This window comes from Capricornis sumatraensis, chromosome 14, assembly GCF_032405125.1.
Source record: "Capricornis sumatraensis isolate serow.1 chromosome 14, serow.2, whole genome shotgun sequence".
In the NCBI taxonomy this organism is placed as follows: Eukaryota; Metazoa; Chordata; class Mammalia; order Artiodactyla; family Bovidae; genus Capricornis; species Capricornis sumatraensis.
In genome coordinates this window covers 51,463,506-51,491,067 of record NC_091082.1, presented here as the reverse complement: position 1 = coordinate 51,491,067, position 27,562 = coordinate 51,463,506, and the positions used below count along the sequence as shown (strand labels likewise).

Here is a 27,562-nt window from a genome sequence, read left to right as displayed (position 1 = left end):
CTTCCCTATGGGGGATTAGCAGGTGCTTGTGGGCTGGGTGAGAAAGCAACTCAGATATTTATGAGCACCTACTGTATACATGTATGTCTCCTCTGGTGGCTCAGTGATAAAGAATCTGCCTGCCAATGCCAGAGACACGGGTTCGATCCCTGGTCTGGGAAGATCCCCTGGAGAAGAAAATGGCAACCCACTCTAGTATTCTTGCCTGGAGAACCCCACGCACCGAGGAGCATGGCTGGCTACAGTCCATGCAGTCGCAAAGCGTCAGGCATGACTTAGTGACCGAATCAATCAAGTATATATGTATATAGGCCTGGAGCATGGCCGTTTGGGGCCCATTTTTCCGTGTTTACCAGGAGTGAGTCTGGCCAAAAGGGGGTTGTGGGAGAAGGTAGCACCTGGCATGAGAAACTGAGGTCTCTCCAAGTCCGAGCTATGATCGGGAACATAGACACACGGGAACGGAGAAACTCCACCCACGAGAGCAGGTTTGCATGCAGCGGCAGGTCCAGTCACACTGTGCATTAGCCTGGGGCCTGCCTGGCCTGGACCAGCGCCCTGCGCTGTGGCATCACCATGGCTGGCAGGTGGGCGCCGATGTCATCAATGGGGAGTGAGCGGGCGCTGAGTGCCCTTGTAACACACAGTAGCCTCTGCCAGTTTGGAGTGGCCTCGGGGTGTTGAGCTGCTCCATAAACAAGCCAGAACCTGGAACTCCGGGTGTTGTCTCTCCTCAACCTGCCTCCTCCCCAGAGTGGGGGATGTGTGGATGCAGGGTCTGGTGACCTCGGTTCTCATACATCCTCCTCCTCCAACCAGTGGCACATGTGTGCGTCTGTCGATTTGTCTCCTCCCCGCACCACATCACGGATGCAGGCACAAGGATGCAGGCACGCTTTCTGGATTCCCCCAGAAAAACTCCATCCACAGGTGCCGTCTCAAAGCAGTGGGGCTGCCAAACCACAGTTCTGAGCTCTTTCTTTCCTAGGAAAGGAAGGGGGATAGGGTGGGGAGTGGAGAACTCAGCTCTAGAAGGCTCTTTGCTCCTTACTAAATGGCAGTCCACTCCAGGACTATTGCCTGGAAAATCCCATGGACAGAGGAGCCTGGTAGACTACAGTCCATGGGGTCGCAAAGAGTCGGACACGACTGAGCGACTTCACTTCATTTCACTTCATGAGGCTCTTTAGCCCTGTCTCCCTGTGTCGCTCTGGCTGAGGGGCCTGGTTCTGCCCGCTGGGTCTCCACAAGCTCTGGGTTCCTCTCTGCCCTACGGCCCTTCCCACACCTACCTCCTGCCATGTGGATTTTGGAGAAGTGCATAGTTTTCATCCATTTGTGTTTTTTCATTTGTTGTGACATTCACGTAACCGTTTTCAAGAGGACGGTTCCGTGGCTTCTAGTACCTTCACGATGCTGTGCAGCCACCACCTCTGTCCAATTGTAAAATGCTTCACCCACCCCCCGCCCCCCATAAAAGAGACCCTGACCCCTTAGCCTTCACTCCCCATTCCCCTTCCCCTGGCCCCTGGCAACCACCAGCCTGCCTTCTGTCTCTATGGGTTTACCTATGCCGGCTGTCCCGTAGACGGGAGCACCACTATGTGACCTTTTGGATCTGCCTTCTTTCCCAGCATGAAGGATTTGAGGTCCACCCATGCTATGACAGATGTCATGTGTCAGTCCTTTCTTCCTGTTGATGGCTGAGTGACAGTCCATTATATATGTTTTCCGTTTGTTTATGCCATCATGCATTGATGGACATTTGGATTCATGCATTTATGGTTTTGCAACAGCAATAGGACAACAGTAAGGAACTCTGAAAGAAAGGGAAGCTCATAAACTCATCACTCGAAACATAGAAACAATTTTTGCTGCTTATTTTCCTCTCTGTTCACACATGTGCCTGTATACTTTTTTCTAGACTTTACTAGCAGGGCAGATACAGTTGTGTCCTTCCTTCCACTTAAGATTGTTGTTCATTCACTAAGTCATGTCCAACTCTTTGTGGCCCCATGGACTGCAGCACGCCAGGCTTCCCTGTCCTTCTCTCTGAGTTTGCTCAGACTCTTGTCCATTGAGTCAGTGGGTGATGCCTTCCAACCATTTCATCCTCTGTCACCTCCTTTTCCTCTTGCCCTCAATCTTCCCAGCATCAGGGTCTTTTCCAATGAGTCGGGTCTTTGCATCAGGTGGCCAAATTATTGGAGCTTCAACTTCAGCATCAGTCCTTCCGATGAATATTCAGGGTTGATTTCCTTTAGGATTGACTGGCTTGATCTCCCTGCTGTCCAAGGGACTCTCAAGAGTTTTCTCCAGCACCACAATTCAAAAGCATCAATTCTTCAAGGCTCAGCCTTCTTTATGGTCCAACTCTCGCATCCGTACGTGACTACTGGAAAAACCATAGCTTTGACTACATGGACCTTTATTGGCAAAGTGATGCCTCTGCTTTTTAATACACTGTCTAGGTTGGTCATGGCTTTTGTCCCAAGGTGCAAGTATCATTTAGTTTCGTGGCTGCAGTCACTTAAAATAGCAAACCTTTTCCCTTGCCCCTCGTACAGTGATCCTTTCAGCTAGCATCTTGGACAGCTGTGTCCATCTCCATAGATGTGCCAGCTGAGGAGACCCCTTCCTGCCTCCTCACCTCATCCCTCATGTGACTAGCTGGCACCATGGGAATCTGGTGCCCAGACCCTTGTGCTTGCCTGGAAGTTCAGGATGAATGTATTTGCCACCTGTGGGTCTGCTGTGGTCTCCCTTGTTGAGTTATCAGCTCAGGTGTTCAGGACTTTCCAGGCTGACAAGATTGGAGGAGGAAGGCCAATATCTTACAAGAGGAAGTTTCTGCAGGCCATTGTATCTTTAAAGGATATTTAAGTCCCTTTTTTTCACCAACTGGCCTGTGAGGCCCAGGGATTTGCTTCTTCCTTGGCATCCTGTTGAGTTCCGTGAAATCTCATCCAGCGAACCATGATTAGGTTGCACTAGGAGACGCACTGCCCCATTCCTTTCAGAATCTTGCTGCCCAGGTTCACTGGCTGTGGTCCATCAAGGTCCAGTGGACAAACCTTCAGCCCAGTGAGTGCAGAAACTTGTGAGCGCCTTCAGACCCCACAGTTCCAACAGCAGGAAGCCTGATGGTAGGTTACTTTCACATTGGATTTTCTTCTTCTAAAAATAGACAGTGGGGTGGGAGGTTCTGAGGTCCAAGATTTTGAGGGCCATGAGAGGAGAGGTGGCCATGAACTAAATGGGAAGACACATAGGAATTCCCTGGCAGTCCAGTAATTAGGATTCCTTCCAATGCTTCCTTTACAGGGGCATGAGTTTGATCCTTGGTTAGGGAACTAAGATCCCACAGTCATGTGACACACCCCCAAAAAAGAAAAGTTACCAAAATTGTGATAATGGAATATTACATAGCTACTAAAGCATAAAGTTGATGTAGGCTGGAGCTAATATATTATGACTTAGAAAAAGCAACTTGGGTGTAGTGTGTGTGGTGTGATCCTTTGCTGTGAGTGGACAGTCCCTGTATCTGTGCTAGAGTAAGAGGGTGATATTTTATTTCTCTGTGATTTCTTATGAGCGTGGACTTCCCTGGTAGCTCAACTAGTAAAGAATCTGCCTGCGATGCAGGACACCCTGGTTCAATTCCTGGGACGGGAAGATGCCCTGGAGAAGGGATAGGCTACCCACTCCAGAATTCTTGGGCTTCTCTGGTGGCTCAGATGGTAAAGAATCTGCCTCCAGTGTGGGAGACCTGGGTTCGATCCTTGGGTTGGGAAGATCCCTTGGAGAAGGAATGACTACCCACTCCAGGATTCTGGCCTGGAAAATTCCATGGACAGAGGAGCCTGGCAGGCTACAGTCCATGGGATTACAAAGAGTCCGACATGACTGAGCTACTTTCAAAAAAAAAAGAGCATATATAACATTTGAAATATTTCAAATCAGGACAGAACAAGAAATTTTTAAAAATGATAGTCATCAGTCCAAGCTTGTCAGTTTTCAATGTGGATTTGAGATTGCAAAATCTTGAGCTGTAATTCCTTTAAACTAGCAGTGTCCTAATCTCTGGAGGGCTCGTTAGAATGCTGACCCCACCCCCAGCATGCCTGATTCGGGAGATTAGGGTGGGGCCCAAGCATTTGCTGTCTCTAAGGATGACACTGATCTATTGATCCAGGAACCCTGCTTTGAACCTGTGGCTTCCCTGTTGGCTCAGAGCCTGCCTGCAATGAAGGAAACGTGAGTTCATTCCCTGGGTCAGGAAGATCCCCAGGGAAGGGAATGGCAACACAATCCAATATTCTTGCTTGGAGAATTCCATGGACAGAAGAGCCTGGTGGGGTACAGTCCATGGGGTCACCAAAGAGTTGAACACAACTTAGCGACTAAAGAACAGTCTTCTTAAAGGGAGGTAGGAGAAGGCAGGGAGTGGCATGTATTAAACACCTACTGTGTACCCCCAATGCTATGTGAAGTGCTTTAGCTATGCCGAATGCCCCTCTTCCCCCTCCTTTTACACCCTAGGTGGTTTGAGAGCATCACCTGAGCCTACAGGTGGGATAAGCAAACACAGGCCCCTCTAGCTCTCAGCAGCCAACCTCTCGAATCTCTCTGGGAACTGATTCCTCTCTCAGCCTCACATCTCTCCTTGGCCTCCCTCCTGCTCACTCCTCCTGGAGGGACATGGGGTGACCTATGGGGCCACTCTCCGAGGTGACCTTTCCCAGTTGGCACGTCCCATTGGAAGAGGCCAAAATGTCACCTGCTTGCACTCAGGTCTCTAGGCCCTAGAGCCTGGACGTGGTCAGGCTTCGCTCTGGGGTTACCGATGCAGGCGAGTGGAGTTGCCCTAGGCCTCGTCACAGGCCACACGGAGCTGGAGTGAACAGGTGAGCGTGTGTGCTGCAGGTAGCCAGTGCAGAGAGGACCCTTGTTTCCCCGGGGAGCCTTGTCCCGGCGCTCACCTGGGGAAAGGCGAACCCCACCTCTCTCGAGGCTGGAGCACACTCCCTGGAACCAGCAGTCCACCGGGGTTTGTGGGCTTCTGCCACCAGCCAGGGTGAGGCAAGGAGGGACCCGCGTCCCTGAACCTTCTCCCTTGGGCACCCGTGGGCTCTCCCCTGGGAAGTGGCTGTGACATTGTCCTTCACGCTCCCTTCCTGCCCCCTTCCCACGGACACCCCTCCCCCGTCCAGTTCCTGCATGGCCCGGGCAGACCCAGTGTGACGGACCGCCCAGCCTGAGTGACATGGGGAGCCCCACCATCCAGACTTCCTCCCCACTGGGCATCTGCTGCTGTCTCGGAAATCTTTCTGGAAGGTCACCGTGTGTCATTGCCACTCAGCTCCCTCCCAGGAGCAGAGCTGCTCATGTGAACGGAGCCGTTGTCATCATAACCTTGACTTAGCTGCAGCCGTGACTTTTTTTTTCATGATTTTTGGTCTCTGAATGAATGTGAATGTTGTTTCCCAGAGGCCAGGCTCAACTGATTCGAGCCCTTTCTGAAAGTGCCATGAGTAATCTGGGTCCTTCTGTAGGTGTTTACGGCAGGTGCATCTTTTGGTCTTTTGAGGTCAGAGGCTAGAGCTCCAGCCCGTGTGGGATTTTTCTCTCCAGAACCACTCATCAGAACTTTCCAGAAAGGTCCAATCCTTTTCATTGATTCTGGGGGCAGATGCTGACTTTTCTAGCCCTGCTTGAGCAAGAAGACAGCTTTCCTGGATCTTCCTGGGTGTCTCTCCTCAAGGCTATAGGTGCACGGAGTAGAGGTGGTGATGGCCACATAACATGGCTTTTGTCCTGCAGTTGGTGGCACCTTGGCCCAGGCTGTGTGGTCAGGCTTGCACGGAGCACACCCTCCCTGGGTGCTCCCACCACCGAAGCGTGTTCTTGAGCCCTTACTCACGAAGCACAAACCCCAGTTAGCAGACGGAGCATGGCAGCCACTCAGCCTGGCTGCAGAAGCTGTGTCCTAATCTAATAGCCCATTGCTCAGGCCTCCTTCTCTTGCAAAATCCTTGGCTGCAACCAGTGCTGTGTGAGGTGGGGAGGCGGAGGGAGGGAGCTTATTTGATCTGCAGGTGAAAGGAGGCTTTATAAATAGGTCACCTTGTTCCACATCCTGAATTTTATTCTTTCCCCATCACGTGTTGAAACAATGGTTTTACTGTTCTGGGGGCAGTCGGACGCACTGAGGGGGAACTGAGCTGAAAGCGAGGTTGGGTGTTCGCCTGCCATGCCACAGTGACTGCCTCTGTGTGTCCCCTGCCTCCCCACCCCGTCCCATCCATTTGTCACCTATCACCTTGGACGTGTCTCCAACAGAGGGTATTGCTCGCTCAACAAACATTTTTTGTCTTTAACAACGAAACAAAAGGGTAATTTTTAGCAGTTCCAATTGATCCGAAAGTGCTTTTTTGGAAGGCGGAACTGCGGAGCTGCTGATTTAATTGAAGGGACAGTGTCGCGTTCCCAGCAGGTGCTGAGGGCACTGTCCCAGCTGCGTCAAGGTTGGTGGCCTTGCCCCTCTCCAGCCTCTGCCCCCTGGAGGTCCTCCTTCCTCATCCCCCAACCTGGCCTTGGCAGAGCACAGAACCCCGTATAGCCACCATGGCTGGGTCTCCCATCTGAGGATGGCGCAGGTCTTTTCTTGTTTGGAGCCCATGGAGACAAATTGTTGTTTTTCAGCTGCTCGGTCATGTCTGACTCTTTGCAACTCCGTGGACCGCAGCATGCCAGGCTTCCCTGTCCTTCAGTATCTCCCAGAGTTTGTTCAGACTCATGTCCATTGAGTCAGTGATGCCTTCCAACTGTCTCATTTTCTGTTGTCTCTTCTCCTCCTGCCTTCAATCTTTCCCAGCTTCAAGGTCTTTTCCAATGAGTCAGCTCTTCGCATCAGGTGGTCAAAGTATTGAAGCTTCAGCTTCAGCATCAGTCCTTCCAATGAATATTCAGAGTTTATTTCCTTTAGGATTAACAAATAGCTACCCCAGTTTTTCTGGGAAAAAATAAAATTTGAGATGTAAAAGCAGTGCAATTAGAAGTCCTGGGAAAACTTCGTGTAGAAATACTGTCCTCTTTTGGGGGGGATGGCTCCAGAGCTGTAACTGGGAATTCTTGTCCTGTATTTGAAATGCCCTGCTGTCTCCTTCATGTGTATCTTCCTGGGTAAATTAAGCATTTATCCTGTGCTTGCTTTATAAGAAGTGACACACCTGGAAAGACTTTAGGAGTTGCTTTGGGAACAACTTGCTCTTATGAATGTAGTGTGTTAAATCAGTATTTGTCCACCTTTTTATTCTTTTTTGTGTGCTTAAACATCCTTTTCATTGCAAAACAGAATACATGCATTGAATTTTTTTTTCAATTCAAAGAGTCCTTAAAGTTAATGCATCCCACCCCCACATTCCAGGATTAACTGTTGTGACAGTTTTGGTGTTTATTCTTCTAGACCTTTCTCTATGCCTACAGACAAACGTGCGGAGATAGCATTAAAAATTCTGTTCTTACAAACACCAGTTCGTGCTCAGCATGTTTTTCTCCAATTTGTTTTTTAAAATATAACAGTGTCATGTTACATGTTACGTTAAGTCAGCACATCTGAGGGGCCACCTTCTTCTCTCCACGGCTGCTGGAGTTCATGGTGCAATGGGCATCTTTGCCCACATGTCCCTGTGCAGGCCTGTAGTGTTTTACAAACAAGACCCCTGGAAGAGTGGTCAGTGGGTGATTGCAGCATGTTTTACACCTGACTGGAGACTGTTACGTGGCACCTATATGCCGAGAAGCATGTCCCAGGTGGAGTCTGTCTGTCTGGGATACATGCCCACACCTGTACGCAAACAGCCTTTTCCCCACATCTTCTCCTGTTCCTTGTGCCTCCCACAAGGCTCGCTGGTCCCTCCGTCACCGACAGAAGCCTGTTAGCATTACTTTCCTCTTGCATAGTGAAAACCGTGGGCGTATCCAACAGGTGTTCTCAACCACGTGTGCCCAGGAGACAGGTATCAGTGTGCCCTTCCCTCCCGCTTCAGAGAGGATTGCTGCCTTAGATCAGTAAAGGCTGGGTACCCTTCCCCTGGTCCAGGTCTTGGATTCCCAGACAGTGGGCTTCAGAGATGCTTCTGACTCCTCCCCTCTCACTGGGGGTCACTGTCCAGCTCTGGGCTTCCTTCCTGGCATGTCCTCCAATTCTGGATCTAGTTCCCCTGCCCTCTGAGAGCTGAGAGCCCACCTGGAGGAGCCCAAGAAGCTGGAGGGAAGGTGCTGTGTGAGGCTTTGGTCTTCCTCTCGGTGGAGAGCTGTGGCTCCCAGCAAATCCTCTCCGAAGCCAGGCTTTGGGATAGGAGTGCTGTTCCCCAGACTCTAAGCCAAGAGCATGTAATTGGCTGCTGGTGGTGACAGTGGGAGGGATTCATCCACTTAGCGCTGGGTGTCCACCTGGAATTCCATTGTGAATGGGCAGCTCTGGTGGGTTCTTAGAGACCCGGGCCACCCCGTCCCAGGAAAAATACTATGTGGACGGCTTTTGCCCATGAGACTGTCCGAGACACATCCCCTTTCACAGTGAACCATAAGCTGACTTTTATCCCAGCAAGGATGATGGGTGTGGCATTGGGTGGGAGGGGCATGTTCACGGTAGGTGGAAAATGTCCATCAAAGTCAACCACAGGGCTTTGAAGATGTCCCTCCCCTCTGTTCCAGAGCTTTTTTTTTTTTATGTTTATTTTTAATTTTTAAAAATATTTATTTATTTGGCTGTGTCGGATCTTTGTTGCAGCACTTGGGATCTTTAGTTGTGGCATGTGGGATCTTAGTTTCCTGACCAGGGATTGAACCCCAGCTCCCTGCACAGGGAATGTGGCGTCCTAGCCACTGGACCACCAGGGAAGTCCCTATCTCAGAACTTTTTATCTCATTCACTCTCCTGAAAGTAAGTGCAGACTCCATGAAGCCTTGCCAGGCTTCTAGTGTGGCGTGTGTGTGTGTGTGTGTGCGCGCGCGCACGTGTGTGTGAGAACTGTATCCCTCTGTGTCCCTCCTCAGGGGAAAGCGAGTGCATCTGCAGTGCCAGTGTGTGAATCGCAGTGTCGCCGCCTGTGACTGTGACTGCCCACCACTCCTGCTTTCCCCACGCCCACCCCCATACCCCCCAGGGTATGAGAGGAGATGGAACCTTCACAACCACGTGCTCTGCTCTGATCCTGGGGACGGGCTTTCCTCTTTGACACCCACCTTACAGAAGAGCAAACTGAGGCTCAGAAAAGCATCGGATGAGTCTCAGGCAGAGGGCTGAAGATTAGAAGCCGCAGGAGCAGGGCTGGCAGAGGAATGATGCAGAGTCTGGAGGCGAGGATGGGAAGGAGCCTGGGGGGAGCACCCTGGCAGGCCATAGTCCCAAAAAAGAGGGCTAGTGGGTCCCTGCGGCCACATTTGAAGGTAGACAGGAGATGGAGAGCAGGCAGGTGGCTGACTTGGACAGACAGCTGACCAGCCGCTGAGAGGTTACGCTGTCTTTTCTGACCCCTCGTTCTGGGGCTGGGCTGACCTTGCTGCCACACGATTCCTCCCAGCAAACATCTCGTGCTTTCCTGCTGCTGTGATCCGTGTGTGGGGTTGGCCGACTACCTCCTGGTCTGCTCTTGTAAATAAAGATTTATTGGAGCTCAGCCAGGCTTCTTTATTTATGTGTTGTCTGTGGCTGCTCTCAGGCGACAAGGCAGAGCTGAGGAGTTGCACAGAGACTCTTGGGCCCACAAAGCCTAAAGCATTTACCAGCTCTCCCTTGACAGAGAGTTTGCTGATCCTGGTCCGGGTATGTTGTTCAATCACTCAGTCGTGTCCGACTCTTTGCGGCCCCATGGACTGCAGCACTCCAGGCTTCCCTGGCCTTCACCATCTCCCCGAGCTTGCTCAAACTCATGTCCATCGAGTCAGTGATGCCATCCAACCATCTCATCCTCTGTTGTCGCCTTCTCCTCCTGTCCTCAATCTTTCCCAGCATCAAGGTCTTTTCTAGTCATTCAGCTCTTTGCATCAGGTGGCCAGAGTATTGGAGCTTCAGCTTCGACATCCGTCCTTCCAATGAATATTCAGGGTTGATTTCCTTTAGGACTGACTGGTTTGATCCAGCTACAGTAGGGGTTGCATGTGTGCACAGGCCCAGATGTACTAGCCCACGAGCTCCCTCTGTCCCTCTCTACCCCTCTCCCCCGACTACCCTATCAACCCTTCCCTCTCTCCACCTCTGACTTGACCTCAACCTCCTTGCTGTGGTCCTTTTCCATTCCCACTCATTTCTCCCCAAGTATTTTAAATTAATGTGTTGGAAGGACTTTCCCACCACCACCCTTCCTTCCCAGGTCTCCTCTCCCCCAACCCCATCCCTAGCCTCCCCCTCATTCTCTCCACCTGCTCTCATGGGTAGGCTGGGGTGGGATCTTTGACCCCATGAGGTTGAGGGAGAGAGGCCCTTCCTGCTATGAGGCTTGAGCCAGCTGACAAGAGGGTGATAGGCTGGATGGTGAGAAGAGTATCCTGCTTGCTGAGATAAGGAGGTCCAAGCACTCCCACATGGGCACTTCCCAAGAGCCTGCCTCCCAGGACCCCTGGCCGCCTTGAGGATGGGGCAGCTCTGGGGATCTTCTCCCAGCTGATGAGAGGAAGACAGCTCCAGGGCAGCCAGAGACCAGATCAGAAGCCAGTCTCACTGCAGATCCCTCCCGTCCTCCTGGTCCTGTGGGTCCCTGGGTGCCCGGTGGGGAGGCCAGTGGTCCCAGGTCACCAGATCTTCTGCAGCCAGTCCTGCCCTCGTCCCCTGGCAGATGCTTCATCTTGCACCTCAGAGGGAAAATGACATGCCAACTGCAGCCCCACACTGGGCTCCCTTGTGTTGTCCTTGTCCCAGGCACCATCTTGCTCCTGGGAACAAGTGACCCTGTGACGCTTCTCCAGCAGCCAGGCACCCATGGCCTCTTGCCCAGCTCCTCTGTGTCCTCGTTTAGTCCTGTTTATGTAGCCAGGAGTCTGCCTGCTCCCTTGTCTGGTCAGTCCTGGGAGAGCGTGAGAGCATGCACGCTCAGCCATGTCCGACTCTTTGTGACCCCATCTACTGTAGCCCACCAGGCTCCTCCATCCGTGGGATTCTCCAGGCAAGAATACTGGAGTGGGTTTCCATGTCTTCCTCCAGGGGATCTTTCCTACCCATGGGTCGAACCCATATCTCTTGCATCTCCTGCACTGGCAGGTGGATTCTTTACCACTGAGTCACCTGGGAAGCCAGTCCTTGGAGCATATCCCCCAAACTAGGCAGCCAAGAGTCCCTCCCATGGACCAGGGGAGTGGGAGGTAGGGGTTGTGATGGCAGGAAGCACCCTCTCTCTTGAGTGAGGCTCAGGAAAACAAAACAGCTCGTGATTTCCCCTTCCTCAAGGTGGACATGGGGACTGGAGTTGGGTGGTGACCAGAGTCCTATCTGTCCCACATTTCACCCCCTCCTCCCAGTGCTGCCGATGGAGAGGACAGACTCTCCCCTCCAGCCTGTGGCTCTGATCTCCCTTAAAGGACACAGGGATGGTGTAGCCTGGGCAGAAATGAGTCGTCTTGGAGTCGGACTTCTTTCCCAGATGGGCTGTGGGGACTGGAGGGGCCAAACACTAGACATCAGTTGAAGAATGTGGGTGGGAGAGGATGGCTGTCTAAAGGTGGGTCCAGAACCACCCAGGGGTGGCAGTGAGGGCCTTGTACCCACCTGATTCTGGGCCAGCTAGGTGGGGGCATTGCTGGAGCCACTGGAGTCACTGAGTCAGGAGTTTTATGCCCACCCTGGGGTCCCCTTTCCTAGTGTGAACTGGTGGTACATCCTCGGAGGTGGCTGTGCTGGAAGAGAGAGGAGGGACTGGGAATCAGCATCTCAAACGGTTTCTGCTGCCACGCAGGGATTCAACTGCCCTCCAAACAGCAGGTGCTGGGAGTAAGCCTCCCATTGCTTTGACCAGAAAGGAGACGCCCACTGCCCTGAGCTGACCTTGGGATCAGGCCAACTTGGCTTTCTGCCCTGAGAAACAGTGACGAGTTGGCGAGCCTCAGGCTGGACACCTGACACAGTTGGGCATAACACCTGCCCCCAAGCCCACCTTTCCACACAGACTTCCAGGTGCACGGCCCCCTCCTTTATGCTAACCTAGCTGCAGGACAGAGGGAGTGTCACTCAGTGCAGAAGCTCCGGTCTGCCTAGAATCAGATGTGATGGGAGGGACATGCCTGTATGATATATGAACCTAGTGGGTTTCTCCCCTTCTCTCTGCACCCCCAGCTCACCCCCCGTTTCTCCTTCCATCCCCTAGGCAGTACCGGATGCTCCGCATCACCTAGCGCCTCCCTTAGGAGTGCCATCCCGGCCTGATTGGAAACTGGAGAAGCGGCCCCGCCGTTGATGAGTTTGTCTTGGGCGTCGGTGACCAGGTGAAACGGGAGGCCGACATGGGGCAGAAGGTCACCGGAGGGATCAAGACGGTGGACATGAGGGACCCCACGTACCGGCCCTTGAAGCAGGAGCTCCAGGGTCTGGACTATTGCAAGCCCACCCGCCTGGACCTGCTGCTGGACATGCCTCCCGTGTCCTACGACGTCCAGCTGCTCCACTCCTGGAACAACAACGACCGCTCACTCAACGTCTTCGTGAAGGAGGACGATAAGCTCATCTTCCACCGGCATCCGGTGGCCCAGAGCACGGATGCCATCAGGGGCAAAGTCGGGTACACGCGCGGGCTGCACGTATGGCAGATCACCTGGGCCATGAGGCAGCGGGGCACCCACGCCGTGGTGGGGGTGGCAACAGCAGATGCCCCCCTGCACTCCGTGGGGTACACAACACTCGTGGGGAATAACCACGAGTCCTGGGGCTGGGACTTGGGGCGCAACCGGCTCTACCACGATGGCAAAAACCAGCCGAGCAAGACATACCCAGCCTTTCTGGAGCCGGATGAGACATTCATTGTCCCCGACTCCTTCCTGGTGGCCCTGGATATGGACGACGGGACCCTGAGCTTCATTGTGGACGGACAGTACATGGGAGTAGCTTTTCGGGGACTCAAGGGCAAAAAACTGTATCCTGTAGTGAGTGCCGTCTGGGGCCACTGTGAGATCCGCATGCGCTACTTGAATGGACTCGACCGTAAGTGTCCTTGGCTCTGCTTTTGGTGGTGGTGCCCCTGGCCTCCCTGTGCCCTGCTGGTCTTGGCTGGGCCCAGCTAAAAATTTACAGTTGTTGCATTTAAATGTCTTTAAGTAGACACCCGAACTTTCAGATCCTCAGACTCTTGCCTTGCCTCTGATTAGATGGGATTTCTATCTAGAGTCTGCAGATTGCATGGCAGCACCTCATGGCTGGATGGTGGATGGACGGATGGATGAATAAGTAAAGGAGTGCATGGGGGGGTGCGTGGGGGGTTGAGTAGATGGGTGGGTGGATGGATGGTTGAATGAATGAAAGGATCAGTGGATGGACTTTGACAGATGTGGTTTGTTTCTGGTTGACCTGCCTCCAGGTTTGATCTGCAGTTGACCACCTTCTAGCACAGTAACCATCATATTATTGAGCTGGGCTTTGCGTCCTGGGGGTACTAGGGCTGCCCACACAGTGAAAGCCAGCGACCTCTCATTCATTCGACAGAAGATGCCCCCTGTACTCCATGGAGTACACATGTTTCTCTTTGGAGCCTTCCGCTGCCCATCTTTCCCTTGCTGCCCCTGGCAAGCTCTGACAGGGTGAGGGCAGTGAGCCCACAGCCACGTGGGGTGTCTACCTCACCTGTGTAGCCCAGCACTGTAAGTCCTCCTGGTACTCCTGGCAGGTGTGCATCCAGCAGGTAACCTCCCTGAGGAAGTTCTAGGGAACCAGCAGGGCAAGTTCTGTGAGTCTGTCTCTCCACGAGTCAGGCTAGAAGGTTCACAGCCACATTTACCCTATGCAGGGATGGGCAGGGATTGGGAGCCCGGGACCCAGGGTCTCAGGGGACCCTGGCCTGTAGTCCTGCTTATCTCTTCCTAGTAGAGAGTGGCCACAGCCCCAGGGAGTTCCATGCCGTCCCCCTTTTTTTGTGACATTTATTTATTTGGCTGCACTGGGCCTTGGTTGTGGCATGTGGCGTCTTCAGTCTTCGTTGCAGCGTGTGGAATCTCTAGTTGCAGCATGCGAACTCTTAGTTGCAGCATGTGGGATCTAGTTCCCTGACCAGGCATTGAACCCTGCCTCCAAGCATTAGGAGCTCAGGGTCTTAGCCACTGGACCACAGGGAAGTCCTTTAATGCCTGCTCTGTGCAGACAGATGAGTGAACTGTTGGGTCCAGGCTTCTGAGACTTGGTCTCTCCAAGAACAGGGCAGCCCTGGCCCCTCTGGAAACAGGTCCATCGGTGCCGATGCCGGGAGTGCACGGCTTCACTGCTCACATTCCCAGCTCCGGGACAGAACACAGACCTCAGAGCGGCCAGGAGGGGCCTGTTCCCCCTTGGTGAATCAGGGCGTGCACGAACAGAACTGTTTCCCTGCCGAGTCAGGACAAGGCTCGACGGTGGTTCTGCCAAAGCAGTCCTGGAGGCCCAGACGGGTATGATCGGTCAATGCCCTGTCAGCTCTGCATTAGATGGGAGGTCAGATGTCTTTGCAATTTTTCTTGTTTGGGAAACTTAAAGCTATGGAGGTGGAGGGGAATAGCATGGGTATGTGTTATGAGAAGCCCACCCCTGAGCTGGACCCCGGGTGGAGGAGGGAGACTGGAAGTGCCCAGAGGCTTGAGCCCCCTCCACACTCTTGGTGTCTGATGAGGACACTCCTCTGTCCCCACCATAATGCCAGGCAGTGCCAGGGCCCCGTTGGCTTCTTGCCTTCTACTCTCCTAATCAGACATGAATGGGCCCCATTCTGCACTGCTGGCTGGCTTAGGAGGATCCAGATGGGAAACCTGTGAGGGTAAGGCAGCAACTCCAGCTGCTGCAGGGTGTTTGATCTTATGTCCTAGAAGGGTCACTTTGGCTGCTGTGTAGAAATGGACAGTGGGGGCAGGAGGGGCCACCAGGAGGCCAGGGAGGAGCCCTGATGGTTGTCCAGAGGAAAGGTGGGGGTGGGGACGAGGGCCAGGGTGGGCACCATGGACGTGGGGAAGTGACATTTGTGATGCTCATTCAGCATGTCACAGTGACTCTGCAGGTCTGGAGACAGGACAGTGGTCAGTGGAGTTGGAGCTGAAAGCTCTAACCCTGGATGAGGTCACCAAGGAAAGGAAGGAGGAGAGGGCTGAGGCTCAGCCCTGGGGCGAGTCATTGTTTAGGGTGGATGATGAGGAAGGAAAAGTGGAGTAGCTGAGGGGCTGGGGGGAGGAGGAGTGTTCTGGACACCAAATGAAAAAAGGACAAAGTCATGCCAAGTCAAGTACCCTCAGCCAAGTCAAGTACACTCAGCCAAGTCAAGTACACTCAAGACTTGTCCATCAGCTTTGGCGGTGAGGCGATCGCTGGTGACCCTGACGAGGGTCATCTGGATAGGGTGGGTTCAAGAGCCTGAGGAAGAGGCTGGTGTAGAGAGGAGGGTGGTGTGGTTATTTCCTGGGGCCACCAGAACAAATGACCGCCAACTGGGAGGCTTAAAGTAACAGATGTTTCATCTCAGTTCAGGAGGCCAGGTATCTGAAACCAAGGTGTGGGCAGGGTCAGCTCCTTCTTAGGGCTGAGAGTCTGTCCTGTCCCAGCACGCCTTGGTCTGTGGACGCATCACCCAGTCTCTGCCTCTGCGGTCATGTGGCCTCTGGCTGTGACCTCTTCTTATAAGGACAGGGTTCATCCGACTCCAGGATGTGTGAGTGCTCACTCAGTCGTGTCTGACTATTTGTGACTTTATGGACCGTAGTAGCCCACCAGGCTCCTCTGTCCATGGGATTTTCCAGGCAAGAATACTGGGGTGGGTTGCTATGCCCTCCTCCAGGGGAGCTTTCCGACCCAGGGATAGAACCCGAGTCTCCTGTGGCTCCTGCATTGCAGGCGGATTCTTTACCGCTGAGCCACCAGGGAAGCCTGACTCCAATGTGATCTCATGTTAACCAGTTACATCTCCAAAGACCCTGTTTCCAATAGGGTCACATTCTGAGGTTTTCAGATGGACTTGAATTTGGTGGGAGGGGTGCTGTCCCACCCACATTTCCTTCCCTTCCCTGGGTTGCTGCCTTTGGGGAAAGATGAGGCAGTAAGAGACAGAGCCCAGAGTTCAGATGGTGGATATCTGTCAGGTGAGGTCAAAGGGCACCCAAGTCCCCTGCCCAGGAGGATTTGCTTTACTCCCCAAGGCAGCTGAGGAAGAAGAGATGTCAGAGTCCACCCAGGGAACAAGGTGTGACAGGCAGAAGCCCTGGCCAAGTCTGACCAGATACATCTTCTTGGTGTCAGGCCTGGACTGGGCTCTGCAGTCTTCAAGGTGACTGTGGGCTCTACAGTCTTCGAGTAGTCTTCTTACTGCTCTCTGGGTCGTCTGGAAAGTCCACTCCCTCCTTCTCCACCCAGTCCCACTTCACCCGGCTGCCCGGTGCTGACCTCAGCAGGGAGCAGCTGTTTGCAGAGCGGGTCAGCCAAAGTTGTCAGAGTCCTGTGCACCCCCTCCCCCGCCTCACCCCACCCTGGGTGCTGCAGTGGGCATTTTGTCCTCCTAGTCTGCCTTCCCCCGAACGCCAGGTGGACCCTCCCTGGAAGAGTCCCTGCCCCAGTGCTGGGACCCTGGGCTGAGCTGGCCTGGACAGGGCCAGAGCAAAGGCTGTGTGTCCCTGCGTGACCTCCACCACTGTCCAACCACCTCTGATCACAGACCACTTGTTCTGACTCTTCCTTGGGGCTCAAGGTCTCTGGGGCTGAGGCTGCAACCAGAGGGGCTGCTGTGTCATCTTGCTCTTTTCTGGGAAGAAGGGGCAGCAATGGCCACTGAAGTGGGGAGACAGGGCCCAGCTTGGCTCCTAGGCCTGCCCACCCCACGCCCTGGAGATGCAGAAGGAAAGGCCTATTTTTTTTTCAGCTGTGCTGTCTTCGTGGCTGTGAGGGCTTTCTCCAGTTGCAGTGAGCAGGGGCTACTCTCTAGTTTCGGTGCTTGGGCTTTTCATTGTGATGGTTTCTCTTGTTGCAGAACACGGGTTCCAGGGCACGGTGGGCTTCAGCAGTTGCGACTCTAGAGCAGAGGCTCAACAGTTGTGCTGCACAGGCTTAGTTTCTCTGCAGGATGTGGGATCTTCCTGGATTAGGGATCAAACCCGTGTCTCCTGCGCTGGCAGGTGGATTCTTCACCACTTACCCCAGGCCTATTTTTTTTTTTAATAGTTATTTGTTTGGCTGCACCAGGTCTTAGTTGTGGCCTGTGGGATCTAGCTGCCCGACTAGGAATTGAACCTGGGCCCCCTGCATTGGGAGCATGAAGTCTTAGCCAGTGGACCACAGAGAAGTCCTAGGAAAGGCCTATTTTCAAGCAGCAGACCAGCTGTCACTCAAAGGAGAGTCCTCCTGCACCTCTCCCCCCAACTTTTAATGGCGCCTCCCATTATGGAAGCATTTCCTTGCAGTTCAGCATTTTCAAATTCTCCTTTTTTTGGTTCCCAGGACCTGGGAGCCGTGAAGGTGGCAGGTGGAAACGTCTCTGAACTGGGCACTTCCTGACTTGAGATATACATCCTTGACCTCACAGACCCAAAGTCCATTCACCACCCGTGGACTGGACACAGAACCAGGCTCTGGGGCTGCGGGTGGGCATATCTTGGAGAACTAGGAGGTGACCCTGGCCATGCATGTTCAAATAGGCCACCAGGTGGTTGCTCGTCCTGGAGATGTGGATGTGGGCACGTGGCCTTGACCAGTTCCTTGTCCTTCTGCCCCTGTAAATAGCGCCGGCTTCACTTCCTGATTCCTGAGCCATACTCCATGCGGATGGAGCCAGATTCAGACCCTACAGCCAGGCACTCCCCACCCTGGGCAAAAGGACTGAGGTCGGGAAGACCTTCTGGGTCCTGGTAGTGACCAACCAGAATCTGTGGGACAGATGTTTTTCCTGGCATGATGTCCACGTCCATCTCTGGAGCTTTGTGTTCGGTTTCTGCAATCAGACCAGGACCCCGGGCATCATAGTCTTGCCTTCTGCAAAATCAGCAGTGGGTGGGGTGGGGGTGAGGATGACCTGCTGCTTAGAAACATTTCTTCCTGAGGGTGTTTATGAGCTGACTTGATACCCATTTAGCCAAGAGGTAGGGATGGGAACTCCTTCTCAGCCCTTCCCACCGTCCAGCAGTCTCTTCATCATAGTCAGTGGCTTGCGAAGCTTTCTCAAGTGCCTTCAGACATGAGGGGAAGCCCCTCGGGCTGAGCCACATCCTTGAAGAAGGCAGTGCTGGAGGAGGATGGAGGAGAGTTTCTGAGTGGAAGCATGCGTGCTCAGTTGCTTAGTTATATCTGATTCTTTGCAACCCCATGAACTGTAGCCCACTAGGCTCCTCTGTCCTTGGGATTCTCCAGGCCAGAATACTGGAGAGGGTTGCCATTTCCTTCTCCAGGCGACCTTCCTGACCCTGAGATTGAACCTGTGTCTCCAACATCTCCAGCATTGGCAGGTGGATTCTTTACCACTGCGCCTCCTGGGAAGCCCTCTGAGTGGAGGCGAGGAGCCCAATTCCCCACTCAAAGGCTCGGAGGACCACTCGCTCCTCATCCTGGCATTGCTGGCCTTCAGGAGCTCAGCCAATGGGACTCTGGGGAGCATCTGGTCGAGACCCCTCGTCTTGCATCTGGGGAAGCTGAGGCCTGGGGGAAGGGAGCCATTTGCTTGAGGTCAGTCTGCTATGCAGGTGAAGCTGAGGGGCCAGGTCTGGGGACACCGAGGCAGGTCCAGTGAAGGAGACCAGGTCTCTGCAGACCAGCAGGTGGGATGACTCCATCCTGATCCACCAGGAGTCTGGGATCCTTGACCCGAACAGATGGAACATCGTTTAGTTAATCCTTCCTCCAGGAAAGGCCCTGATTCGAAGCTTTCCATGAAAAACATCTACCACTTCCATCCTGTCTCCTGGGCTTCCCTGGTGGCTCAGACAGTAAAGAATCTGCCTACAATGTGGGAGACCTGGGTTCACTTCCTGAGTTGGGAAGATCCCCTGGAGGAGGGCATGGCAACCCACTGAAGTATTCTTGCCTGGAGAATTCCATGGACGGAGGAGCCTGGCAGTGTGGCTGCATGGGGCATCAAAGAGTCAGACATGACTGAGCAACTGACACTACTGTGACTGTCCTGTCTCCTGGGACTGCCCAGGGGAGATAAAGAGCCATTGTTTGTCTTCTTTTAAAGCCTGGAATTTCATAAATGCCCTGTCAACACTAAGATGTATTCTTTTTTTAAATAATAGCTTCACTGTGATATAATTCACATGCCATGCAATTCACCCATTAAATTGCACCGTGCGGTGACCTCTAGCTACTAACAGCTGTGTAGCCACTGGTGTGGTCTTAGAACACTTTCATCATCACCAAAGGGAACCCCTACTCAGTCATTCCCTGTTTCCCCAAAAACCACCAGCCTTAGGATTTAGTCTTCAATCACTGAATTTTTATTTATTTATTTACATTTTGGGCCACACAGTGCACGGTTTGCCGGATCTTAGTTCCCTGACCAGGGATTGATCCCAAGCCCTCGGTAGCATAAGCACCAAGTCTTAACCACTAGTATGTGATGTATGTGAAAGTCACAGCCGTGTCCAACTCTTTGCGACCCCATGGATTATATAGTCCATGGAATTCTCCAGGCCAGCATACTGGAGTGGGTAGCCTTTCCCTTCTCCAGGGGATCTACCCAACCCGGGGATCAAACCCAGATCTCCTGCACTGCAGGTGGATTCTTTACCAGCTGAGCCACAAGGGAAGCCCAAGAATACTGGAGTGGGTAGCCTATCCCTTCTCCAGCGGATCTTCCTAGCCCAGGAATTGAACTGGACCACCAGGGAATTCCCAATGACTGAATTTTTAAATATTCTTTTTAATATTCTGAGACACACTGGTGAATATTAAAGAACTTTCATCTACTTTTTAATTGGTGGAATGGGATCTCAAGGGAAATGCTGGGGTTTTCTCAGTTTCTTGGTTTGACCTTTTGTTTTGTTTACAAGGAGGTTTGGAGAGACTGTGGACGAGGTCACAGATCCACTCACTTTAGCTCTTTGTGCATCCAGGACCCCCTGGGGGGGAGAGACACCCCCCCGCTCCAGCCGTTCATGTGTGCTCACCTGTACCTGGCTTCATGGGTGAGAGCAAGGAGGAGTCATCCAGGCATGGGGGGAGAGGAGATGAGCAGAGCCCATGACAACTCAGCAGCCTCTGGGGCCTTGGAGGGCATGACTTTCTGGTTCCTTCTGGAGCAGAGGGTTTATCTGAGATGCAGGCTGTGTGGAGCCGCTCTTGCAGGAAGCTAGGTCTTAGGCCCTTCCAGGGACACGAGGGCAGAGGTGCCCTTGCAGGCTGCTGCCAGAAGCCCCTTGGGATTCAGGTTCCTGACGCAGCTCTACCATGAACTGGGCCCTGACTGCAGGGGTTTGGATCCCAGCCTATAATCCTGGCGCTTCGGTCCCCTCTGTACCTGAGTGCCCTCAGCTGTAAAATGGAGAGGAGAACCGTCCCTGTGAGCAGTTGGGTTAGCACAGAATGATTCTCCTCCTGAAAGACCGAGTAGGGTCTGAGACTGGATATATGCAGGGGAGAGCCCATGAAGAGGGCCTCAAGTTCAGTGGCTTAGAGCTAACCCTGATCCTAACCCTTGATCCTTGTCCTGCCAGTGGTGTGGCCCTGGGAAAGTTATTTGGACTCTATCCCTCAGTTTAGCCACTCCAGTGTTCTTGCCTGGAGAATCCCAGGGACGGGGGAGCCTGGTGGGCTGCCATCTATGGGGCCACACAGAGTCGGACACAACTGAAGTGACTTAGCAGCAGCAGCATCCCTCAGTTTCCTCATCAGTAAAATGGGAATGATGATCATGGTATGTATCTCCCTGTGATTATTAAATCATTCATAACAGACCATCATGGGGATTAAACGAGAGCTTAGAAGGGGGCCTGGCCCAGTGAGTTTTCTGTGTTGCTACTGCTGCTGCTAAGTCGCTTCAGTTGTGTCCGACTCTGTGCAACCCCATAGACAGCAGCCCACCAGGCTTCCCCCATCCTTGGGATTCTCCAGGCAAGAACGCTGGAGTGGGTTGCCATTTCCTTCTCCAGCGCGTGAAAGTGCAAAGTGAAGGTGAAGTCTCTCAATCACGTCCGACTCTTCACGACCCCATGGACTGCAGCCCACCAGGCTGCTCCATCCATGGGATTTTCCAGGCAAGAGTACTGAAGTGGGGTGCCATCGCTTTCTCCTTTCTGTGTTAGCAATTAATAACTCATTTAAAAGGTAAAATGAGACAGAAATCAAACCAATATTATAAAGCAATAATCAATCAAAAATAAATAAATTTTTTTTAAAAAAAGGTAAAATGAGGGGAACCTTTGGTGGTCCAGAGGTTAGGACCCCACGCTTTCACTATCGAGGGTCCAGGTTCCATCCCCTGGTTGGAGAACTAAGATCCCATAGGCCACTCTGCATGGCCAGAAAAAGAAAGTAAAAGGAGTTAATTTGTAGTCATCTGGGTATTAAAACTAGTATCAAAACTTCCATGGTGGTTCAGTGGCAGAGTCCAAGTTCCCAATGCAGTAGGGCCTGAGTTTGATCAACCAAGACCCTGTGCAGCCAAATAAATAGATCAATAAACATTTTTTAAAAAAACATCTAGTACCAGTCAGTGATGCTATTGCTGCTGTTGTTGATGTTTGCTCTCAAACCAGCCGGAGCTGTACTAACAGGCGTCCTCTCTCTCCTCATATCCTCAGCGGAGCCCTTACCCCTCATGGATCTCTGCCGTCGCTCGGTGCGCCTGGCCCTGGGGAAGGGGCGCCTGGGTGAGATCCACGCGCTGCCACTGCCCGCCTCCCTCAAGGCCTACCTCCTCTACCAGTGATGCTCCACCTGGGACCGCCAGCACAACCAACCCCCGGTGCCAACTCACTGAGCCACCACAGCGCCACGAGCCTTGGACCGGCGTCCAAGGCGTGGGAGGAAGTCCCAACTTCCTTTTCGTCCTCCTTGGCTGCCCCGCCGGACACAGACGGCTTTGGATACGGGCCCTTCTGCTCTCCTTCTGGACCTTGGCAGAAGTCCCCCGCATGCCGTATCACAGCCCCTCCTTGGAAAAAACACAGAGGATAAACTGCTGCCCTGAGCTCTGATCAGCTCTTGGGGTGGCCTGGGTGCTCCCCACACCTGCTGGGACCCCCCAGTGCCGAGAACAGATCCAAGGGGTGCGAAGAGGTGCTTAGATGAGGGCCAGCGCTGGCCCAGCAGGGCAGCCACAGTGGACGAAGCTCAGGATGTCAGAAGCTCACCATGGCCACCGAGGAAGAAACCAAAATGGGACCTTCCCTAGGCGCATGAGCACCCAGCATCAGTCCTGGCTGCCGGTGCCTCCATACCCTGTATTTATTCTTTTAACAGTAACAAAAGCCATTTATTTATTCCATTTAGAAAGGACACTTTGTTCGGGTCACTTCTCTCTGGAGTGTTCTGTTGCTTTTCTTCCACCTGCCCCTTCCTGGGATGTGTGTGCCTCACCTGGCCCTTGCGCTGGGTCATGTTTGTGATGTGTCCCCACGTGGGCACAGGGCACCTCTGTGTGGGCCCCTTGATCTACAGTTTCCAAGGGGCTCTGCTCCTGAGTGCCCGAGCGGGCCCCTGAAAGGGCACCTCACGTGCAATAATGAGTGTCTTAGGGACCTGTCTGCAAGGGCGGTGGCAGCTCCCTGCATCCCCCCAGACAGCCACTTGTCACTCAGGCTCATCCATTTTTGCACGTGGTTTTATTTTTTTAGTCTTCTGTGGGGTTTTTTGGTGTGGGTTTGGTTTCATTTTCGCTTTCCTACCTGAGATTTGCCACGTGAATACTCGGAAGCTCTGGCTTCCCCTGTCGAGGACCTGCCGAAACAAGACAGGGGGATGAGTGGGTCTGAGAGGCCAGGGGCAGGGCAGGATTGGGGAGACCAGAGCAGAGTTGTGTGTCCTCGAAGCCAGTGCCTGTCTCCGCTTGGTGCCCCTGTCCGGGCTCTGGGCTGAAGTGGAGCAGCCTCAGTTCATCACGGTGCCCCAGAGCTGTGGGGTGGGGCAGGGTGGGGTGGGGTGGGCAGCCTGCAGCGGGGGGAAGCACCCTCCCTTGCACAACTCCCCCACGTAGCAGACCCCAGCACCTGCCACCAAGTCACCTTTTCTTATGTCTTGAAGTCCACCCTCTTAGAATCTGCCTTCTGTTCATTTCTGTACAGGTACAATAGATGACTTTATTTGTTTAAAATGTTTAATATATATGCATATATATTTGTCCATAAAAATTATGTTTAAACAGCTGCTGTAGGGTACCTTAAAAAAAAAAGTCTTCCAGTGGAGTATATTTTTTAAAGCACAAAATTGGTGCCAAGACTGGGTGAGGAATGTAAATTTCCCCTTGCTATTGGGAGGTTTGTTTTTCCCCCAGTGGGTGGGAGGAACCGAACCTGAGACGTTTAAAGACTGTCCTCACTCCTGTTTCAGGGTGGGCCATGTTCTGATGAATGTTACACATGAGAGGGTCTCATTAGACAGATCCCAGCCTTATCGCCTTGACCCAGTCGTCACCCACAGACGCTGGACAAACCCCTGGGCTCCTTGTCGTCTCTCTGCACCCCCGACACCCCAGCTCCCCGAACCTCAGCCCCATCTGTCTTTCCTCTCAGCCCAGAGCCTTGTGGCCTGTACAGTTTTGAAACTCCTGTTCTATTTTATGATGGTTGATAATAGTCAGTAACCTAATAAAGGAAAGTTTATTACAATACAAAGGCGCTTTGGAGTCCCTCTTTGAGCTCTGTGCTGTGCTTTGCTTAGTCCCTTCAGTCATGTCCGACCCTTTGCGACCCCATGGACTGTAGCCTGCCAGGCTCCTCTGTCCATGGGATTCTCCAGGTGAGAATACTGGAGTGGGTTTCCATGCCCTCCTCCAGGAGATCTTCCCAAACTTTGATCTTTAGGGGAAGGGAAAGGGCATGACAAACCCCTCCCAGGTCCATGGTTTTCAACAACAGATAATGAGGTGACCCCCCAGAGCCCTTGGTGGAGGGTGGAGTGTCAACAGGGGTCCCAGATGGAGGAGGAGAATCCCAGAGGCATGATCCTAGAACATCCCCATCCTTTTCAGAAGTTTTTGAGCCTGTAGCTCAGAGTTAGGGACTCGCTGAGCTAGTAGAAAGAATTCTGCACATCAGCAAGGACCCTTGGCTCATTGTTGAGTTGACTGTTGGCTTTTCAGAGTCCAAGCACTGGGCACTCAGCTAAAGGAGCTGGTCCTTCACCCCTCTTTGCATCCCCAGTGCCAAGTGCACAGGAAGGCTGAATGAGCCCATTCTGCTAGCTACTCCCCACTCGGCACCCCAGTGGAGAAGACAGGAAGTTCTGGCTTAGAGGACTGGTGACTGATAAAGTGAAGAGTCAAGAAGTTTACTAGATATGACCACACATCATGACTAGTTTCCAAAGAATTAACAAGAGTGCATTCCACTCCCTGCGTGTGTGCCTGTGTGCTCCATCACTCAATCGTGTCCAACTCTTGGTGACCCCATGGACTGTAGCCTGCCAGGCTCCTCTGTACATGGGAATTCCCAGGCAAGAATACTGGAGTGGGTTGCCATTTCTCCTCCAGGGGATCTTCCCAACCCAGGGATCGAACTCCTGTCTCCTGTGTCTCCTGCATTGGCAGGTGGATTCTTTACCACTGAGCCACCTGAGAAGCCCTCAGCTCCCTGTGGGTACTTTTCATTCTAAAGGCATGTTGGGATCTGCTGGTGCTGGGCAAATTGCCCTGGTCTGAGGCCCAAGACCCTTGGAATCAAGGGCCCCTGTCACTTTCTCTGAGAACCTCCTGGCCAGCTTTCCTGAGACCTCTTGCATGAGACCCAGCTGAGGAATGTTAGTTAAGATGCTCCTCTCTGGACGCTGCCTGAGATGGACAGAGTGCACATTTCTGGGACCAGGTCCAGGGATGCGTGACTCCCTCCACCTCCCCAGGTGACCTTCTGTGAGAGTTTGGAGACCACTGGTGGTGACTAGGTCAACTCTACTCCCGAAAAAGTTGCAGGGCAAAGGGAAATCCTTTCAGTGTGTGACTGGGTTGGACCAGCAAGGAGCACGTGGCCTCCTAAGTCAGACCTGGGTTCCAGTGTTTCTCTGACTCTCATGAGCTGTGTGATCCTGGTGAGCCTCTGAAAAGTTGTGTCACCATGGTCCCCATCTCTGAGGAGGGTAGCAAGAGTGACAGAAGTCTTTAATTTAAAAATATATATATATTTTTAAAATTATTTATTTTTGTTTGCACTGGGTCTTTGTTGCCGTGTGGGGGCTTTCTCTAGCAGCCGTGATCAGGGGCTACTCTAGTTGTGATGCACAGGCTTCTCGTTGCAGTGGCTTCTCTTGTTGCAGAGCATGGGCTCTAGGCCCAGGAGCTTCAGCAGTTGTTTCACATGGACTCAGTGGTGGTGGAGCACAGGCTTTGCTGCCCTACAGCATGTGGAATCTTCCCGGACCAGGAATTGAACCTGTGTCCCTTGCATCCGCAGGCAGATTCCTAACCACTGTACCACCAGGGAAGTCCTATGACATAAGGCTCTAGAACAGAGCCAGACATATCAGCAAGTGTGTAAACACATGCTTTCATAGCTCTTGCACCTCTGGAAAATGACAGTTCCCAGATTGGAATTGGTCTCTGAGACTGGCCCAAATGTTTCTCACCCAACTTCCTGAGAGATATGCTTTCTTCCCAGGTAAAGTCTTCAAAGATCAAGGTGGGTGTTGGGAGAAGGGACCCCTAGATGCCTTCTGCAGATGCAGTTGGAGGAAAGGGGTGGGCTGAACTTATTTTTAGGTTGGAGTTCATGTCTGAGTTGCCACTCCAACTTGCTTAGAAGGAGATGGCAGTAGGAGGAGAAGGGTCAGGGGGTGGAGAGGGGATGGGGGTGGGTGGCAGACACAGAGGGAAAATAAGGGCCTTTGTGTTACCGGGAGACTTCTGGGGAGCAGGCTTTCATGTTGAAGGGAACGGTCTTAATAAAACCATGGTGCAGACTGGCCCATGTGGTTGTAATTAATACCCTGCCTTCAAGCAGGTAGCAGGCTCTCGGGCTTGGCCATAGATGGGAAGAGCCCCCTCCTCCCTCCACCGTCCATCTCCTGCACATGACTCCCCACCCGCCCTCCATCCTGCTCCTCCTCGGCGGCGAGATGAGGAATGTGGATTTACTGAACCATAAAGTATGCCGGGGGAGCTGGGGAGGGGGCCGAAGACAGAGCAATTAGTTCATGCTCCAGTCCAGACACCCAAACATGGTTGGAGGCCAGCTGCAAGGAATATTTGAAATAAATGAGCTGCCTGGGGCCAGGAGTTTGCTGTGTTTTCTGTGCGGGGCCATGGCAACCAGGGAGGAAATCATGAGCTAGGGATTGGACTCTAGAATCAACAAATGATGTCCTGGCTGAGCAAGACCGGAGGAAGCCGCTCAGGGCTCTCCGAGGGCTTCTCGGGGTTCAGCTGCCGACGGGCAGGACTGCTCGAGTGTACTCCTGGTGGACTCGGTGGATTCCTGTCCCAGCTTCAGCCCTCTCCGCCATCCATGGGGTTCTGCTCTGACTTTTTCTTTCTTTCAAGAAAAAAGAAAGCTGACACCTCCCTGGAACCTTTCTTCCTAGTCTGGAGAATAGCTGCTGGTCTGATAATGCTATTCCTGGGCTGAAGGGATGTTCCCACTAGGACAACCTAGGCCAAGGGCAGCTGGCTGCATGGAAGGTGGCACTGACCTTGCCCTGGGGTCTGTCTTCTCACCCAGCTCAGCAGCAGCCTCCTCTGTGACTACTTTGTAGGTACAAAAGGCAAAGGCCCCATGAATCCCTTCCCTGACTCTTCTGAGGTGGACCTCACAGCCATCCCTAAGAATGTGTCTTATAGAAGCACAGGAATAACAGGACCCAGTCTAGGGCCCTTAACTTGAAGTTCAAATACCTCCTGCTTCTGAATCATCTGGTGACCTCAAGGAAAAAGCGAAATCTCAGAAATGTTGATGCCACAGGTGGGATCTGGAATCTTCCTTTTGAAACACCCGTAGCTGACTGGGAGACATTGTCCTCTGAGACCCATGCAGACTCCCCTCTGGTCCTCTTTTCCTTCAGAGACCTGCAAGGAGCTGTGATCCAGAGGAGCTTGGTGAGCACTGGAATGGAAGGTTCCATGGGAATCAGCTCCACCCACTCTGAAGTGCAAGCGACAGCCCCAGAGAGCTGGGGCTGCGAAGCCAGCATCCTGCCCCGGCACAGAGGTGCTTGTCTTGGAGGAGTGAACAGGATGGGTCCAAGGGGAAACCTCAGGCCTGAACTTTGGCTTCGCCTGAGAAA

At 52.9% G+C, this 27,562-nt stretch overlaps 1 protein-coding gene across 1 annotated transcript in view; it reads left to right on the top strand.

Annotated features, from left to right (window-relative positions):
- Window positions 1–23,226, top strand: part of SPSB1 (splA/ryanodine receptor domain and SOCS box containing 1) — a 69,773-nt gene extending 46,547 nt beyond the window's left edge. The window contains exons 2-3 of the mRNA XM_068986446.1: window positions 12,363–13,192; window positions 21,937–23,226. Coding sequence (XP_068842547.1) covers window positions 12,499–13,192; window positions 21,937–22,064 — 822 coding nt within the window. The 5' untranslated portion in view covers window positions 12,363–12,498 and the 3' untranslated portion in view covers window positions 22,065–23,226. The remainder of the gene's footprint in view (window positions 1–12,362; window positions 13,193–21,936) is intronic.
- The last annotated feature ends 4,336 nt before the right edge of the window (window positions 23,227–27,562 follow it).